The sequence below is a fragment of the Schistocerca americana genome, chromosome X (assembly GCF_021461395.2).
Source record: "Schistocerca americana isolate TAMUIC-IGC-003095 chromosome X, iqSchAmer2.1, whole genome shotgun sequence".
Lineage (NCBI taxonomy): Eukaryota > Metazoa > Arthropoda > Insecta > Orthoptera > Acrididae > Schistocerca > Schistocerca americana.
In genome coordinates this window covers 763,134,796-763,148,808 of record NC_060130.1, presented here as the reverse complement: position 1 = coordinate 763,148,808, position 14,013 = coordinate 763,134,796, and the positions used below count along the sequence as shown (strand labels likewise).

General features: G+C 37.2%; 1 protein-coding gene across 1 annotated transcript in view; it reads right to left on the bottom strand.

The window, feature by feature from the left end:
- Nucleotides 1-7,496: 7,496 nt before the first annotated feature.
- LOC124555264 (uncharacterized protein KIAA2013 homolog) overlaps nt 7,497-14,013 on the bottom strand; it is a 192,677-nt gene continuing 186,160 nt past the window's right edge. The window contains exons 11-12 of the mRNA XM_047129132.1: nt 10,572-10,696; nt 7,497-10,418 (exon numbers count right to left, since the gene is read on the bottom strand). Coding sequence (XP_046985088.1) covers nt 10,207-10,418; nt 10,572-10,696 — 337 coding nt within the window. The 3' untranslated portion in view covers nt 7,497-10,206. The remainder of the gene's footprint in view (nt 10,419-10,571; nt 10,697-14,013) is intronic.

Genomic DNA, 14,013 nt, shown 5'->3' with positions numbered 1-14,013 from the left:
TATAGCTTTTCCTCTGGAAAGGTGATGCTTGTACTCTTTTGGGATAACAAAGATGTAACCATGCTACATTACATAACCAAAGAACGTATGGTAAACATCTGAGTCATATTGTGATTTGCCTGATAACATTTTCAAGTCAGTAATTGGATTCAAACACCACAGTAGCATACAATTGCAGTATTAATATGTGTCCCAGACAGCCCAATTAACAACACAAAAATATAGGGATGTTTGTTTTTCGAATATTAGGCGATTTCATTTCAAATCATACAGGTCAAGAGTGAATGTGTCACATTATTATTTCAAAGTTTTCTGAAAAAAAAAGTTGAATTTCTACAAGATACAAATCAAAAACTACAATATTTTGATTTCTGATGATTTATCAAAATGTTATAGACCTCTCTGAATGACAGTATTTGTGAAAATATTATAACGAAAGGGAAAATTTGAAAAAAGTAAATAAAAATTACAAGCGATAAAGAGTTGAAATTATTTTTAGTAAAAACCTTCCTCACAATGCTATTAAGCATGGTTAACACATACGCACGTCATAGCTTTATCCACCTTTAATTTGGAAAAATAAGCTATGAAAATTTGTAACTGTCACCAAACTTCAAAATTATGTTTTGAAAGTATGAACATTCATGGAACATTAACTGCCTTGAGAAGTGATAAAGTGGAAAGACTGATAACTGTCAGTTATGACATTAATGCCTCAAATTCTTAAACTATACACTGATCAGCCAGAACATTATGACCACCTACCTAATAGCCGGTATGTCCACCTTTGACATGTATAACAGTGGTGAAGTGTCATGGCATGGAAGCAACGAGGCGTTGGTACGTTGGTTGAGGCAGTTGGCACTACTTCTGCACATGCAAGTCACATAATTCCATAAATTTGCAGAAGGAGGCAATGAGCTCTGATGCCACATTCAATCACATCCCAGATATGTTCAGTCAGGTTCAGACCTGGTGTGTTGGGGGACCAGCACATCAACTGGAACTCGCCACCATGGTTTTTGAACCATGCCACCACACTCCTGGGCTTGTGTCATGGCACATTATCTTATTGAAAAATGTCAATACCATTGGGAAACACAATTGTCATGAAGGGGTGCATGTGGTCTGCAACCACTGCACGATACTCCTTGGCCATCATGGTGCCAGGCACGAGCTACAATGGACCTACGGATGCCAACATGAACAGAGCATAATGGAACTGCCACCAGCTTGTCTTCATCCTGCAGTACAGTTGTGAAGGAGCTGTCCCCTTGGAAGATAATGGATTCGTGCCCTCCATCGGCATGATGAAGAAGGTAATGGAATTCATCAGACCACGCAACTCTCGGCCATTGCACCATCATCCAGGACCAATGGTAATGTGCCGATTTTAGTCATACTTGCCGAAGTCGTTGTGTTAATACTGGCACATGCAAGGGTCATCAGCTGCAGAAGCTCATCGTTAGGAGTGTTCAGTGCACTGCGTGTTCAGGCACGCTTGTACTCTGCCCAGCATTGAAGTCCGATGTTACTTCTGCCACAGTTCGCCGCCTGACCTGTTTTACCAGTCTACCCAGCCTACGATGTCTGACATCCATAATGAGGGGTGGCCCCTCAATCCCAAGACGTCTGGATGAAGTTTCACCTTTGTTTCACCATGTGCTGAAGACACTTAGCACAGCACTCCTCGGACACCTGATGAGTCATGCAGTTTCCGAAATGCTTGCGCTGAGCCTCTGGGACATCACAATATGCACTCTGTCAAACTCAGATAGGTTGCGCAACTTCCCCATTTTACGCACAGACAGCACGCTCACTGATACTGCATGCTCCATGCGTGTATCTGAGTAACAGCCATTCCTCATCAGGTGATGCTGCTATCACCTGGACAGGTTTATATCAATAGTAGGTGAGTGGTAATAATGTTCTGGCTGATCAGTGTAAAAATATTTCTATATAAAGATGAAACTAAAATTTTTTGATTTTTTAAAATTATTCTCTCTAAAACCCCCAACCTGAACATTCTAAAATTTACATGATACATTAGTTGGTAATTGTACTTATGGAATGTACAATCAGACTGGGCAATATTTTGCGGCATAAAATCTGAGAATTTTTTATATTTTTATATTAGACCTTGCTACTCTAAAGGTCATAAAATACTGGGCACTTAAAAATTTAAATTAATTGCTGATATTGAGTAAATTTAATGCAAAACTGGTATACCTTAGTCAAAATAATTATTTTACAGCCTTATGAATGAGTGAGAAAACAACTGTTCATTTTATTCAAGTGTTTTACAAAGAAATTAGAGATAGAAAATAGCTTTGTGTGTGTGTGTGTGTGTGTGTGTGTGTGTGTGTGTGTGTGTGTGTACATTTCTGTTTCTGATATTACTCAAATTTTTTATTGTCTCCTGTCACGATTTTAATTCTTTACAGTCAACACTGCACGCGCGCGCGCGCGCGTGTGTGTGTGTGTGTGTGTGTGTGTGTGTGTGTGTGTGTGTGTGTGTGTGTGTGTGTGTGTATTTTATCTTTTGCTCCTCACTGAACTTCTAGAGCCGAGCTGAATTTGCAACTGGACAAGGCTGATTCAACAAGAGCAGTACTTGGGAAGTGGGAACTGATGATGATGATGATGATGATGAAGAGTTTCATGTTTCATCGTAAGTTTGATATGCTCTGCACAAATCCAATATCATCTCTTGTAGTATCAACAGCTTCATGCTGGATATTAAATCGTGTTGCTAGATGTTTACAAAAATCTTCTACCCCATCATTGCACTTTTTCCCTGACCAGCTAGCTGCGGTAGCTGAGCAGATCTAGGCGCTTCAGTCCGGAAGCGTGTGACTGCTACGGTCGCAGGTTCGAATATTGCCTCGGGCATGGATGTGTGTGATGTCCTTAGGTTAGTTAGGTTTAAGTAGTTCTAAGTTCTAGGGGACTGATGACCTCAGATGTTAAGTCCCATAGTACTCAAAGCCATCTGAACCATTTTTCCCTGACCCATTGCTGAAAATTTCCATTTTTTTGTCTTAATTCCTGTACAGTTTTTTCCAAGCTTAAAAAGCTGAAAGCAGTTTTTAAAATGGGATGCTGCACCATCAGCCACACACAGATGTTAAAAAAAAAACTATGGCCCCTAGATGCTACGTCATCAATTATCATGCTGACAGCATAGCATGCATGTGCACTGTCATGAATGAGATCATCACTGACAAAAGCAAAACAGTGTGATGCTCCAAGGAAGTGAGCAACATATGAGAATTTGACACTTGTGATGTGTGCCAATAGTAGCTTTGTTTCATTCTCCAAAAGCAAGAGAACAGTTCTCAGCAACGTAGAAATGAAGAACTAATGTGTCAGTATTCTGGCATGTGGCTGATTTTACTTCTGCTATGGCTTGTCTCTGAAACCTGTGGATATGATGGTGAGCTACTCATGACCCAATGCCCAACCTCTGTAACAAACTTCCCTAGCTCCACTGTCTTCTTCATCAACTCCCCCCCTCCCCACAATGCATGGGTTACGCCACTGTCAGTATCCTGAAGCAGTAACGCTTCAATAGCCATCCCTTCAGCACCAGGAGACACCACACACTCTGCCAACCAACATTTATTTTGTGGCTCTTGACACTGAACGTGTCATATATCTTATTACTTTTTTAACTTTTTCACAATTTTCTCTAAGAGATAACATCAGCATGATTAGGACTTTGCCTGCTGCAATATTTGTCATCATTTAGGTAATATTCCAGAGCAACATTAGGTGCAAAATTTTGCAATGGATGCCAACAGTTGGAATCTGAGTATGCCCAAATACCTTTTTCATTCTTTATTTTATGAGCTTTTGAGATTATATAATGTACACATCACACTGGGAGCACATCTCTATCTTCAGGTTCTGCAGCAAGTGCATCTACATTACACATGTCACTAAGTTCTGAAGATGTTGCTTGTGTACAACACATTGAAGGTTCTTCCACTTTTCATTGTACATACCGTTTTCTTCTTGTGCTTCTTATCTTGGCTGGGCATTTAAGGGGGGATATATTGGGGGCTACAACAGAAATGCTAACAATGAACACACAAACAACTTTACACCCAGGAACATAAACACCTGCACTGTTTTCTTCACTTTCATATTCCAGTGATGGTGATCGTTCAGTTGGGTTAGCACTAAATTTCTTGTTGTATTGAGTATAGTGATTCCTGCACAGTGGATGTGATGGTAACACAGTTACTTTAGAACCAAGATATTTCTGTAATACCTCTGACAGATTCCCAACAATTGTGACCTATTTTTCACTTTTCTTAAACATTACCTTCTTGTGTCTTTTTTCATAGTCCATACATCTCACCCTTTCACTGCTGTATTTCCTCACTGACACTGTATCTAACAAAAAGCTCAAACCAAACACAAAACTCTATGCAGAATGATTCACGTGAAAGTTCTCACTTATTTGTTATAAATAGAAGAGAGCTGGAAATAGTGTTGCCATCACACATATTTTACACCAGAAATTCAATGATGTGAAATAAGCAGAATGTTGAAAAATTTCTAACACTTTACACAGAAAAATATTGCCCTCTTTGATTACAGTTACTGCTAACACATTAACAAAACAATATATTGTGCAATTTTCATATGTTTTGTGATGAAAGTTTCTGAGTAATTTATTTGTAAAAAATTTTAAAATGTGATTTTGTAAATTTTTAATAGTAAATATTTACATAAAACAGATAGCTAGAGCAGAGAATATTTTTTAATATCAGTTGTGTCTGATAATATAACAAGAAAGTTAGCAGTCTGTGACTTTCCAAACTAGAAAAAAAAATTTTAATATAAAAAAAATCAAACTTTTTGTATTTTCTTATTGAATTTGTAAAGTTAGGAAGCCCATTTGTGTGTGTGTGTGTGTGTGTGTGTGTGTGTGTGTGTGTGTAAGAAAATGAAGCAGAAGTTCTGGGCCTTCAGAGGAGCTTAACTTGTGTACCGTCTCATATTCATTTCCAGTACCCTGGAGAAATCAGTGGTGAATCACATATTTGTAAACAGCAACATGACTGTCAATTCACAGACACCTTTTTGGTTATTTTATTTGACCAAATAATAATCACATTTCTCAGCCAAATAAAGAGCAGATTAGAGTGTAAGCTTTCGACAACCTCTGCACCCAAGATACTAAAAGGTGCTTTACCCTGCAACCTATACATGAATGACAACATTTTAACCACAGATTGTACTTTATTCGTATTACTTTTACTCTGTTGTACACTGGCGTATTTCTATTTGTACCATAATTAGAGTTGACAAAGCAATATATGTTCATGCCTCTTTAATGCTTCCAGTCGTGTTGGCAAATGCTGATTCTCAGCATCTGACCACTTGAAAATGACTACCGCAAAAATCACAATAATAGAATTTAAATAATAAATTAATGGCAAAAAGCTGTCATTAAAAAAATCAACACTTATATGATGTACAGACATCTGTAGATAACAATCAAAACTGATCACTGTAAGATTAAAGTGATTGTTAGTTGGATAAATAAATAAAAAAAATAAATATCACGGAGCTGAAATGCTTATCCTGCAATATTGTCAATCCCCAACTACACTGGTGTCAAGAAGAATGGGGTTCTGTGGCTGAAATGTTTCTTGAGCAGTCTGAATTTCTTGAAATGTTAAACACAGAATGCATTGCACAATAATCAAGATATTAGGTACAGTTGTGTGCAGAGCTGGTGGAGCACAAAATCACAAAACTTATACCCAGCAAGTTTCTTTCCTATTTCTGCAAGTAATGTAAGCGGCTGAAGTGAAGTTAGGGATAAAGTTTAGATGCAATGACAGCAACATATTCCATAAATTTAGAGCAGGAGGTATACCAAGCTGAACTTCCTACGTGGCACTCTGTAGATAGCATCCTCCATTACATTCCATGAGCAGCAAAATTATGAAGATAACCTTATTAATGATAAAAGGCTTCTAGGTTCTGGCATTATCTGATAAAATAAATGAACACATAATATATAAATACTTCCCCATTTACAAGGCTATACACAACTGATTGTATGAATCAGTGACTGCGATGAGCTTTGAACAAACAATAATCTATACTACTGAACTGCTATCCCACAAGCCAGCACCAGTCGCAGGTTCCATATCTAACAGCTTCCAAGGGCAACAAAAATTTGATTTTCAGTATTTCGCGTGATTGTTGGCCAAATTTAAAAATTTTAAATGATGTCATAATCTACTCATTAACAGGTATAATATCTCAATCAGACAAGTATTGCACTCAGGTACTGTGCATTTGTATTCAGGCAGCGTAACTTATTTTGCACAAATACCTGGACATTATTCATCCACTATTTGAGAATGAGAGCAATTTACAACATACTTTACATTCAATTTCAAATCTTTGTTAAACTGTATCTCACTAACACAACCCACAAAGTTATGAAACATTGCTTACTACATTTTCGCTGTTCATGCAGTCAAACTTCAAAATCAGGCATGGCATTTTAATTTATTTATAATTAACTACTGACTCTATTCACAACACAGTTTGCAGACAGTATCTATATACATCACTGAATGTACTTGCAAAATGAACATTGAACATTGAGATGGAAGAAAAACTAGCTTTTGGTTGAAATGGAATGCAAATTAGCCAGACTATATCCATCCACCATTTCATAATAAAAGCATTTAGTAACTTATAACAAACTTTAAGCATAATTACAAACCTTTTGTAAACTTTTTCTTGCTTGCATGCTCAAAGTCAAATATTTAACACTCCTTTTTTAAAGTAATCTGACATCTAGAGCTGTTTTATACATGGGTGTTTGATTCTTTAAAGAAATGGGGGTTCACTTGTTAAGTAATATTAAAATTTTATGATGAAGGAAATGAGTATGTAACCAAATATTCTGCCTGGGTGTATGCTCTTACTGACTGCTTAGTGCAGAAAGAGTATTAATGAGTCTAGTACTGGCATATTAATAGTGACACAAACTGGTGATTTTCATCAGTAACAGGAACCAAACTCTACTACATGAATGAACCCCGTGCTGGGTAACTGACACCTAAACATAAAATACAGCAATAATGCCACTTACCTTGGAAGGCATCATAAATTAAGAACCGTTATCAAGGAAAGTATATTTACATGCTCAAATTTGTTGCCAGTGGTGAAAATGTTTCAGAATGATTTTGAAGGTACTCCTTTTCAAACTTTTGAGGATGTGTGTGTAACTTCAAAACACTGAATCACCTTGAATACCAAAGTGAAGAAATTCCTCCACAATGATAGACAGTGCAAGAGAATATGTTACTGGAGCATTTCTGTTTGCTGTACATGTCAAGTGAGTATAAAATATATGCCTTTATGTTGAGGAAACAAGTAAAAAGTTATTACTCATCCCACCACAGAGCAATTGTAGCCTTCTGCGTAGTTTCCTGGAAGTAAAGTCTAATTCAATCTGTGGTTCAGAGTTGATCTGTAATTTCGAATAAATACAAGAAACATGTACAATTTTCTCCAAACATGTAAACAATCCCATAAAATACTGGACTTCACAACAACAACATAAGTATAATATGGGTATTGCAATTATGCACTTTCCAACAAAAAGTTAAACACTGCACAACAAAACATTTCTGGATGTTTAATTATACACATAGTAAGTACGAAGAGCCCTAGCTATCAATTGTCACATGGAGAGAAGGCTGCTGATGCAATATTTAGCACATATTTTGTACAAACAGACTAAGTTTTAAAGAATGTATATTAAAAAGTAGCAAGTCTGTAAGGCACCTGTTAGTTACATATGGTTTAAGTTCTTTCTGTTATTGTTTTTTTCTATTCCATTATACTTAAACAGATAAGGACAAATTTCAAAACTTGTGCTAAGTACAACCATAACCATACTTTGTGTCGTCAGTAATATAGTTTATTTACATCAATAAGTGATTACCAGATATCTGTAAAGTGTTTATTAACATTATTGTTATAATTTCATCATTATTACTTCTGCTAGTTTATGCTTTGTACAAACCCCAAGTGGGCGCAGTCTTGAAATATTTGAAACATACATATATATTTTGTCATCACGTACAAAATTTTCCAAAAAAATAAGGCATCCAAACTTCATTTATTTACATATTTCTAACCTCCATATTAGCATTGCACTGCAAGATCTATATTTCAATGCCTATCTTAGGATAAAGAAATACTGTACATTGATAAAATCTGTAACAAATAACAACAGAGAATGGCTCTACTTTTGAAGTGCAGTATGCTTCTATAATTAAAAAGAAAGAAAGTAAAGTAGCTAACCTCTCCAGGAATGCCCAATGGTGGCAAGAATTTTAAAACAAAAAAATCAGGAGCAAAAGGTTGATAATGAAGGCAATGAAGTACATGTGAGCTTCTTGTCTGTATGGTAAATAGCAATGGACTAGACTGGTGATACATATTTATAGGTTGCTACAAAGTGGGCAAAAGGTCATTCAATTAAAAATAAAAAGAAAGCAAACAGAAGTAAGAATAATTAAACAAAAATAAAAGTATTCAAAAAAATTAAAAGAGTAGAATTATGAAAGGAGAAAAGTGAGGAAGCTAGAACAGAACAAAATTGGGGCAACGAGGAGTAAATAAAAAAGAGAAGAAACAAAAGCACCAAAGATAACAAAGAAGACAATGGAAAACTGATGTACAAGCAACATAAAAATAGAAACTACAACTTTACTTCATGGCATGAAAATTTAAAAAGTGACAGACAAAACAGAAGTGAAACTAAAAGTGAGAATCTGGTAGATACAAAATTTCTAACAAAATAACTTAGTACTTAAATGCACTTTGCATCCACCTAGTCAGTGGAGTTTACATTACATTGAAAATACTGCAGAAAAGCAATAAAACTGCAAACTGTAGATGACAAAACCATGGCAGTCTGTTTGTAAAGAGAACAGGTGTGAATAATACAGTACCACTTTCAAACACATACAGTCCAAAAACAGTACCTTGTCACTGTTATGTGTAAGCAAATGAAATTAAAAACAATACCAGATCACTAAGCTTCATGAATTACAAATACTTTAAAATTAAAGAAACTTTGCATGAAAGCAGCCTGGAAGTAAAACACGCATTAACTAAATTTTGTTAGCAGAAGTTGGGTGCAGAATGAAATAATAGTTTTGGAGAGGACTAAAAAGTAGCTAACAGTGCAGATATAATTAAGTACACTACACGAAATCGTATGGGTGTATTTCCACCCCATAAAATCTCTGTGGGGTGACTTTTCTCTAACAACATTATAATTTAGTGTACCCTTCTGTTGATGAGTTAGCCAAAATTATAAGTTGTGTGTGTGTGTGTTATACAAATTTTGAAGTGTCTTTTACTGTTAATATTTCTTTCTTACTTTCCACTCTCAACTTTTTCCCTACACAATTTGAGGATGACACATCATCTTGTACTGTTCTGAAACTACTTTTTGTTACATAACATTCAGTCACTCTTTCTATGGTTTAAATTATGATTTTGTTTGTTTGTTTGTTTAATGCACTCCTTTGTTTTATAAATGTTTCTGTTCATTTACTATTCACACAAGTATTTTCACATTGCTTTTTACTTCATCTGACCGACCCTATATCTTCCTCTACATCTCAAATATACTCAATTTTAAAATTCTTGCCACTGAGGAAACCAAACACATTCTCAGCTGAGAATGATTAATACAACAGCAACAGATTCTCGTTCAAGCACAACACAGGATATTACTCACCACCACCCACTCCAAAAGATAAAGCTACAATTTAAATACTATTTACAAGTAACTCATATTATCTGTTTCTTTTCTTCTATTTTTCCCTTTCAAGAGTTATTCTATATTTGATATTGTCTGTCTGCATCACATGACTTTTCACAACAGCCTATTTCACTAGATCACTGAAATTTGCTGAACTCAACTAAATGCACTTCTATACCATCATCTCAAAAGTTTGAAACAAAGTGAACCAAATTTAACCGAAAAATTCAGAGCACCATGCCAGTTCATGACATTCTTGATCAGATGAATGTCTTTTTCTTAAATACTAATGAAACAGCCACAATGCTATAAATGCAGGATGTTCAAATATTTGTTATCAGAATATAACTGTTCCACAAGTAGCTTAAACAAATACAATATTATAGCCGGTGCATATTGTTTAGATCTCCTGTATATCGAGTCCTTTGTGGTAATTTGTCATTTCGGTGGAAAAGTTCATTGTAAATTAATCTAAAAACAAAAATATGAAATGTTGTTATTCCTAATGCTATGAACACCCAAAACATTGTTGAGAATCCAAGATGATGTCCATGCTTATGCAGTGAAATTATATGGCTATGCAGTGGAGGAGCTGCAACAAAAAAGTAATATATATACATATATATATATATCTGAGAAATGTTAATTCAATTCAGTTCATATTATAAACCGACACTGCTCATTTCAAATTTGAAATCTTAGAAGCATTTCGACTACTGTTTCATACAATATTAAAATATCTTACCTTCTTCTACGTTTTTCACATGTATTGCATGCCTGAGATCTTCCATGTGTTGCTTGTCATATGTAATATACAGTATTGCTGTTAATGGCTCAGTCAGCTTGACCTGGAACTTTGTCTTCTCTGATCTGCAAAAGTGAGTACTGTGTTACATTGTAAGAAGTGGTGGTGGTGGTGGTGGTGGTTGTTGTGGAGAATGATGCATACAACATAAGAGTCATCAAGTTGAATACTCAGATCATTTGTTTTTTAATAATTATTTCTTAATCACTAAACATTTCCACACATGATACTCCAGTCTCTGTTCCATCCTCTTGTTCTATCACCTGACACTGACCCATACATTAACCTCAGTAGTGTATTGCTAATACTTAGTCTTGGTGAAATTTGGAAGAAGCTTCCATGGAGCATTGTGTTAGCTACCGCTGGTTGGTATGCACAGTCCACACTGTGACATGTAGGTTATAGCAACATGTACACAAAAGGATTGTACGATGGGCTAGCTGTGTTCTGCAAAACGTGCACCGTGCAACAGTAATAGATGGAGAGGAAAGGATTGTGTTACCACACCATGGCTAGAATTATGTTATGAGTAACATGACAAGGAGCCGAGGCAATGCAACAAATCACCCCAGAGCAGTGAAAATAACTGTGAATTTTGAGACAGAGGGACTTAGTATCACAGCACAGAAGACCTGCCATCTACACCAGCCACCAGCAGATTCCTGTCAAGAGGCAGCAGGTCACACCCCATGCAAGGCAGTCATCCCTCGTCACTGTGGAAGATGCAAGCCATGCTTGGTCACATAGGGATGGGCATTCAACATCAGAGGGCCATGCAGCAAGAAGAAGGAGCGAGCTGCTGACAACATAGCCTTGGCCTACTGATGGGCCACTGGCTGACCTCCGTGGTATGACATCACCGCAGGATGCCAACGCAAGTACCATCCATCTGGGGTGTTGACCGTCACTGGCATGCTACAATGGATTAGACCATGTCCACCTCTCTGTGATGACAGAGGAATGTTGCGATTAAAAGCAATAAAGTGTCTTTTCAACCACTAGTCTGTCACTGTCCCTCACTGGCCCACCACTCAGTCCTACCCCTGGACAGTTGGACCCGTGTGTGTGTGTGTGTGTGTGTGTGTGTGTGTGTGTGTGTGTGTGTGGTTTTTTAACTCAAGGGCACTCAGTGTCAAGGTTATCAGTGTCCTTATACATATTACAACAATTGAATGTGTATAAAATGACTGACATTCTAGTCACACAATGAGGAGGAATCATATAAAATTATACTCATTCACTTACTCCCACCTCACTCACATTGACCCACACAGTCACTCTATCTGAAAGGTCTTAATACAACGGAGAAGTGTGAAAGGTGCTAGACACAGGATTGAATCAGAAGTAAAGCCACAGAAGAACTAAAATAAAGGCAAAGGGAGATGTGACTGGTTGACCACTTACAAAAAACATGGGTGAGCCAGTCACCCCAAAATTTGTGTAAACAAGTTGGAAAGATCAAAACACCTTAAAACTCTGATCACATTCATTTAAGTGTAACTTAAAGTAGATGGCAGATCTGCCAGAAAATCTGCCACTGCCCTCTCGTCCGAAAATAAAACACAGCCTAGTAAAATATGGTGCACAGTGATCTGTACACCACAAGCACCACACATTGGAGGGTTGTCTCATCGAAGCAAGAAGCTACATGTCAGAGGACTGTGTGTGATCCACGCAAAGATGGGTAAGCAGGTTCTCATTCCATATTCAAGGCTGGAAGGATGTATGCAACAATAGTTGGCTTTACTAAACGCAGCTTACCATTTGACACTTCCAGCCACTTGTCTTCCCATCGACGCATGACTCTGTACCTCAACAGTGAGGATACAGCATATATGGGGATGGCACACTGAAATAACTGAGGATCATGACACTATTCCTTGGCTGCTACATCCACCCTTTCGTTCCCATCAATGCCCATGTGCCCCAGTACTCAGCTGAAAGACACCTCCCTCCCCATCCATTGTAGTTGGAGGAGGGCGTTCTGGATATTCTGGATTACTTTATCTGTTGGGTACAAGTGTTGAAGACAGTGAAGGTCACTCAGAGAATTGGAACACACAAGGAATTTAGCCCTTAAAGCTGACCTAGTTATCCCAGTCCTCACTGCACCAATGACCACAACAGCAAAATGTAAAGAGCATTAATGAAGAAGGAGAAATTAGATTAATAGATGTAATACTGAATAAACGAAATTATGAACCAATCACAAAGACATTTTTTCTCTTCATTCTAGCTCACTTATAGCCTGCCATAGTTTATTATTTTCATGATACTTCTATATCAAGTCATCTGAGATTTGTTAAGATGCTTGATATAATCAGGAACTGGTTTCATTGGACAGATATGTATGTAGAGATCTCCCAAACATTGTATAAGCCACTGAAGGGAAAGCCAAAGACAAAATCCATGCCATGCCATGTCTCAGTTAGCCTCACAACATTTTGTACCAATCTCTCCTGCAGTGCCCTGCTTTAGCAAATTGGAATTGACCTCTTGGAGATGTTTACTAAGCCGACAAATTGGAATAAGGGACAGAAGTACACACTGACAATCTCATGCACTACACAGTCAGGAAGGCTGTATTGGCTACAGAAATCATCAAATGTCTTGTAGAACACAATTTCAAAACATGGGGCACAACTTTTATTGATTTCTGATTGTACAAAAGTGTTTTATTCAAGACTGTTCAAATGGTTCTGAGCACTATTGGACTTAACATATGAGGTCATCAATCCCCTAGAACTTAGAACTACTTAAACCTAACTAACCGAAGGACATCACACACATCCATGCCTGAGGCAGGATTCAAACCTGCGACCGGAGCGGTCGCACGGTTACAGACTGAAGCGCATAGAACCACTCGGCCACACTGGCCAGCTTTAAGACTGTTATCAGAGTTAATTTCATGATACAACTGCCTATCAGTTGCAGGCAAACAGTCTCTAAGAATATTTTAATAAGACTTTCCAGATAAGCCTTCAATGTATCATGACACTGAACAGAGAAACTGGAATAAGATACTGCCAACCATGAAATTCAAATACAACATAAGGAAGCAAGGCACTACAGGCGTCACGTAGTTCTTCCTAATCCATAGCTGAGAAGCTGAAACAATGATGGCTACTTTGTTTCAGTTTCAACATGATGATGCTCAGGATGCTTACATCAAATAGCTCATCAAGAGAACATCACTTGTCAGATGTAATCTATGAAGTCGAGGGTGATCCTACTTCCAGGAGACTAGAGCGCAATGATATTATCTATATCCTTTACATGAAGCATGCAAATCAAGACTAGAGGTTTCCAATACAAAGAATATTAAAACCTGCTCAACTGTCATGATGGCTTGATTTAAGCAACTCCAACTGATTGCAGTGAG